The 5,934-nt window shown below is 38.1% G+C and overlaps 1 protein-coding gene across 1 annotated transcript; it reads right to left on the bottom strand.

Moving 5' to 3' along the window:
• Positions 1–1,323: 1,323 nt before the first annotated feature.
• Positions 1,324–5,858, bottom strand: LOC107668637 (neuropeptide FF receptor 1-like). Its single transcript, XM_016460582.1, has 3 exons — positions 5,453–5,858; positions 3,660–3,759; positions 1,324–2,171 (listed from the first exon to the last, which is right to left on the bottom strand). The coding sequence occupies exons 1-3, from the start codon at positions 5,793–5,795 to the stop codon at positions 1,361–1,363; spliced, it is 1,254 nt and encodes a 417-aa protein (XP_016316068.1). The 5' UTR covers positions 5,796–5,858; the 3' UTR covers positions 1,324–1,360.
• Positions 5,859–5,934: the final 76 nt, after the last annotated feature.

The following is a 5,934-nucleotide window of genomic DNA, read 5'->3' as shown; positions in this document are numbered from 1 at the left end:
ATTACAGGAAAACTTACAGCAAATTACAGCACTGTAAGCCTCTCTCATAATTTCCCTTGAGAGATGAAGCTGTGTTCTTGACCAGCAATAATACGCTGGAAAATTATGAGAGAGGCTTACAGTGCTGTAATTTGCTGTAAGTTTTCCTGTAATTTTCTCGGAAATGCTTCCGTTTGTCAATAGCGCTATTGTTCTTCTATAGAGAGGGAGAGCAGTTCATTTCACTCGTTAAATGTCAGCTCGCACATTTTCTCTGTAAGGCTAAATGATAAAAGGCTTTCCAGGCAGATGATACTTAGACAATCATTTACAGTTATTATGGAATATAATTTCACAGGCAACACTGCGATCACGTTCATCTTGTGTATTAAACTCTTCTCTAACTAACATTCATGATTAGTTTATAAAATCTGAGAAATCTGAGAGCTTTATTCTGGTTAGTTTTATGTCTGCATATATATACATATTTAAATAAATTAATACTTTTTTCATCAAGGATGCATTATATTGATCAAAAGTGACAGTAAGGACATTTATAATGTTAGAAAAGATTCTATTTCAAATAAATGCTGTTCTTCTGAACTTTCTGTTCATCTGTGAATCCTGCAAAATAAAATGTATCAAGGTTTCCACAAAAATATTGTGCAGCACAACTGTTTTCAACATTGATGATAATCAGAAATGTTTCTTGAGCAGCAAATCAGCATATTAGAATGATTTCTGAAGATCATGTGACACTGAAGACACTGTTTATTAATTACAGCTGCGCATCACAGAAATAAATTACAGTTTAACACATATTCACATAGAAAACAGTTATTTGAAATTATAATAATATTTCACAATTTCACTATTTTTACTGTATTTTTGATCAAATAAATGCAGCCTTGCTGAGCAGAAGAGACTTCTTTTTAAAAAATAAAAATAAGATTTTAAATAAAAATAAATATTACTCATTTATAAATTAAAAAAAATTATTCCAAACCTTTTAACACTAGCATAAATAATACTTTTTTTTTTCTTGAATGATATGGGTTTATCACGATCATAATGACACTATTGTCTTTTAGGGCAGCAAAATACGAATTTTCTCCATAATTGAGTTTCCACGATTGATTGCCATTTTCCTGTTCATTACTGTGAAGCTGCTTTGAAACCATTTGTATTGTATAAAGCGCTACAGAAATAAATGTGACTAAGAAATTGAGAATTGAAAACAGAAGCATGCCAGCGCCAATAAATGTCAACAGATAAATCAGGATGGCTGATAAATCAACGCTCCCAGGCGTTATATATTTTCCCTCCTGCTGAAGACACTTTCTCAATTTCCCTTTTTATGGACATGCTGCAGTTTCCCCCTTCAGCCGAAGAGCCCTTGGTGTCTATCGACACTCTCCAGCTCCAGGCAAACGCATCCCGTCAGGTCACTTTCGGTGAAGATCCGGTTCGTTCTCGAGCCTAAGCTGAGCGGGTGGCCGCTAACAGCCGTATTCAAAGGGCTTCCAGCTCTGGGCCGTTTGATGCTGAATCTCGTCTTCTTTCGGGCCCAGTGACAAGCCTGATGCTGACACGCGGCCTGAAAGCCTCTCTTGAAGTTCTCGTTGAAGTAGCCGTAGATAAAGGGGTTTACGCTGGAATTGGAGAAGGCCAGCCAGTGAGAGAGAGGGAATATATAGCTAGTGAGGAGCTCCAGATTGTCCTCATCTGGACGGGCGTAATCGGTCAGCAGCATGAGCGTCCACAGCGGCAGCCAGGACAGCATGAAGAGCAGAGCCACCACAATCAGCATCTTTATCACTCGGATCTTTCTTTGAGACGTGGGAACATCAGGCTGCTCAGCGCTGGCTAGGACGGCTGTGGCGTACAGCTTTGCGCCGATCCGGCCGTACATGAGCATGATGAGCAACAGGGGAATGACGTATACGTGTAGGAACAGGACGGTGGTGTACACTTTCCTCATCTCCGGGTCGGGCCAGGTCTCGTAGCAGGAGTACAGCGGGTATGTGCTGTTGTCACTGTGAACCATGACATGCCCTTTTTCTTGCTCGACGGTCAACATTAACACAGAGGGAAACATTATGGTGAGAGCGAGCACCCATATCGCCCCTATTGACACCTTTGCGACAAAGAGCGTAAGTTTGGGCTTGAACGGGTAAACGATGCAGCGAAACCTGGGTTTCAGACGAGGAGAAAACACATACGGAGACGTTAACCCAGATTTACTGCCTTCTACTCTCTGAAATCTTGCACACATACATTTTTATTCATATACTTTCTCTCTGTCTTTCTCTCTCTCTCTCTCTCAAATAAATAAATATATATATCATAAAATAATTATACATAATAAATATCAAATTATAATTTATATTATATAATTTATCAAATTTATAAATGTAATTTATGTATCAATTATATATTTAATTAATATTTGTATTATTTTATCAGATATATATATATATACACACACACACACATAACAGAGCTTCGTGAGATCGTGATGAACTGAGATGTCAGCTTTTTAGAGATTATAAAGGGAGCGCTCTTTGCTCACATTCCGCCAAACCACGCACGCCGCAGCTTATGCTTGCTTTTCTGTTGAAAATAACAGTGCATTGTGAATGATTTAATAAGTATTTTATCAAGAGTGTTTAGGCTGGGATGTTACTAATAGAACTTACTATTTCATATAAATTTCATGGATGCAAAGAAAAAAATCTATATAGGCTACTTTTATGCAGGCAATTGCAATTGCAGGTTTCAAACAGAGATGGCGACAAAGAGACAAAATGTACGGACTGCAGCTGCTCAAAAATGACCAAAGAGTTTCTATATTGGTACCCATGGTACGGCAGCAAAGTTCCTTGATTATTACGCCGGAATGAGAGTATAGTTCCTAGCCATATCGGCCTAGAAAATCGCAACTTTTAATTTTCCGTCGGTCTTAGTACACGATGTAACTACAGAAGAGTCAAGTTTTAAATAGGAAAAATATAGAAACTCTTTGGTCATTTTTGAGCGAGATGCTAATGGTCTAATCAGATTCAATGATCTATGCGAAGCTACAGCTAAAAGTGCTACCGCCAGACCCGGAGATCATCTGAATGGATTCGAAAACGGTAAAACTCAACTGTTTAACTCTAGGGGAGTCGGAAAATGGAAAAAAAAAATCAAAAATAATGGAGTGTTCCTTTAAGTAAAACTGAAATTTAAACATATGTAATTATGTTTCACTTATATTTCATACATCTCAGCTCATCCATGAAAATAGCGCAATAACTTTACATTTATAAATAAGAAACATTTTTTCCGGACGAATGACTGAACTCCTTCACAAAAGTTTCAGTCCATTTTTGTTAAAGGGTTAAAGCTTTGCACGGCATCAAAACCGAGTCTCTCCAAACATACATGTTAATTACACTGACCTGCGAGTACTGCCGAGCTCACCCTTTACAGTTCTCATCTAGTGTTTTCAGCACATAACAGAAACAGCAGCCGTCATAATGACCAGCAGCTCTAACGATGTGCTAATTAGTGCTTCCAGCCGAGCTGCTTCAGATGTGAGCAACGACTGACACAATACCGCTGCTCTATTGTTTCCTTCACAAATGCTTTTTGTTCAATGTTTATTTCATTTCATTCCCAAAATGATAAACACTTACCTGTCCACAGCAATGGCGACTAATGTGAAAACGGAGGCACAGACGGACGTTCCTTGCACCAGACCACTCAGCTTGCATATCGTGTTGCTGAAAGGCCAACCTGACAAAGACAGAAGCAGGATCACATGAAATCTAGAAATTCAGTTAACTAAACTAGATGTTGATGTTGGCTTGAGAGAGCCTTCTCTGAATGTTTGAAATCACTTTAAAAGCTTTGAAGGTTGTACTCAGAAAGACAGTTGGTAACCTTTTAACAAAATGTTAGTAGCATGTTAACATAACATAACGTTATTAGACTGAATTAACATGTTGATATTTTTGCTACCACCATTTACCACATTGTTAGCATGATTTAACGTTTCTAACACCTTTTAGCAAGTTGCTAACATGATTTAGCATTTGGTTAACATGTTTAGCAAGTTGCTAACGTTTTAATATGTTGCTAACAAATTGCCAGCATGTTTAAGCATTATGCTAACCAGTTTTACCATGTTGCTAGCATGATTTAGCATGTTGCTTGTATGTTTTAACATGTTGCTAACATGTTTTACCTAGTTGTTGATGTTTTTATATGTTGCTAACAAATTGCCAGCTTGTTTTAGCATTTTGCTAACAAGTTTTACCATGTTGCTAGCATGATTTAGCATGTTGCTCGCATGTTTTAACATGTTGCTAACATGTTTTACCAAGTTGCTAACATTTTAATATGTTGCTAACAAACTGTCAGCATGTTTTAGCATAATGCTAACAAGTTTTGTTGCTAGCATGATTTAACGTGTTCCTCACATGATTTTACATGTTGCTAACGTTTTAATATGTTGCTAACAAACTGCCAGCATGTTTTAGCATTTTGCTAACAAGTCTTACCATGTTGCTAGCATGATTTAGCATGTTGTTCGTATGTTTTAACATGCTGCTAACATGTTTTACCAAGTTGCTAACGTTTTAATATGTTGCTAACAAACTGCCAGCATGTTTTAGCATTTTGCTAACAAGTCTTACCATGTTGCTAGCATGATTTAACATGTTGCTCGCATGTTTTAACATGTTGTTAACATGTTTTACCAAGTTGCTAACGTTTTAATATATTGCTAACAAATTGCCAGCATGTTTTAGCATTATGCTAACAAGTTTTACCATGTTGCTAGCATGTCTTGAAAAGTTGCTAACAAGTTTTAACACTAAGTTAGCATTATTTAGCACATTGATAGCATGTTTTAGAACATTGCTAGCATATCTTAATATGTTGCTAGCATGTTTTAAGACATTGCTAACATATTTTAGCACGTTGCTAGCATTCTTGACAAGTGACTAGCATGTTGTAACACTATGTTAACCTGTTTAAGCACATTGCTAGCATGTTTTAGCATCTTGTTAACATGTTTTAGCACATTTCTAGCATGATTTAACACACTGATAGTATGTTTTAACATTGTCAGCATACATTGTTAGTATGTCTTATCAAGTTACTAGCATGTTTTAACACGTTGCTATCATATTTTAACATGTTGTTAGCATGTTTTAACAAGTCTTGGCAAGTTGCTAACATGTTTTACCAAGTTTCTAACATTATTTTCACAGTTTTAACATGTTGTTAACATTTCCTAGACTAGTTGCCAGGCTTTGCTAACGGTAGATAGCCAGACATAATGATCAAACTCACTTTTTACCTGGCGACACCTTAGCAACAGCATAACAACGTCCACCAGTGAGTTTGCACAGGCAAATATCGCTTACATTTCAGAAACTATTTTCTATGTTTTCATGTGCACACAGTAGGCCACGCCTCTCACCTGTGATGCGGTGGTCCACCAGCATCGTGGGAATGCAGAAGATCCCAACCAGCAGGTCACTGACGGCCAGATTCAGGATGAAGATGTTGGTGACGGTTCTCATGTGCCGGTTCCTCAGGACTATCACACAGACCAGACCGTTTCCCATCAGGCACAGCAGGAAGATGAAGAGATACGCCAGCGTGAAGAGCGCGGCCGTCGGCAGAGAATGCTGGTAATAAGGAAACAGGACGATGCCCTCTACTGTGCTGGAGTTGGTGCTGTTGGTCTGGTTGGTGCAGGAGACGAGATCTGAGATGATGTAGACGGAGGCGGCATCCCATAATCCCTCAGAGGCCTCCATGAATGCAAAGCAATGCTGGGAACAAACACACAAACACAAAATAAACAAACCAAATCATTTTCTTCAGTTTTAGCTCTATTACTTTTGGAAGCCTGTTTGTGCCATGGAATAATTATTGTGTGTGTGTGCGTGTGTCTGT

This window comes from Sinocyclocheilus anshuiensis, unplaced genomic scaffold, assembly GCF_001515605.1.
Source record: "Sinocyclocheilus anshuiensis isolate Anshui unplaced genomic scaffold, SAMN03320099.WGS_v1.1 scaffold116, whole genome shotgun sequence".
Classification (NCBI taxonomy): Eukaryota; Metazoa; Chordata; class Actinopteri; order Cypriniformes; family Cyprinidae; genus Sinocyclocheilus; species Sinocyclocheilus anshuiensis.
This window is presented reverse-complemented; position numbering and strand designations above follow the sequence as displayed.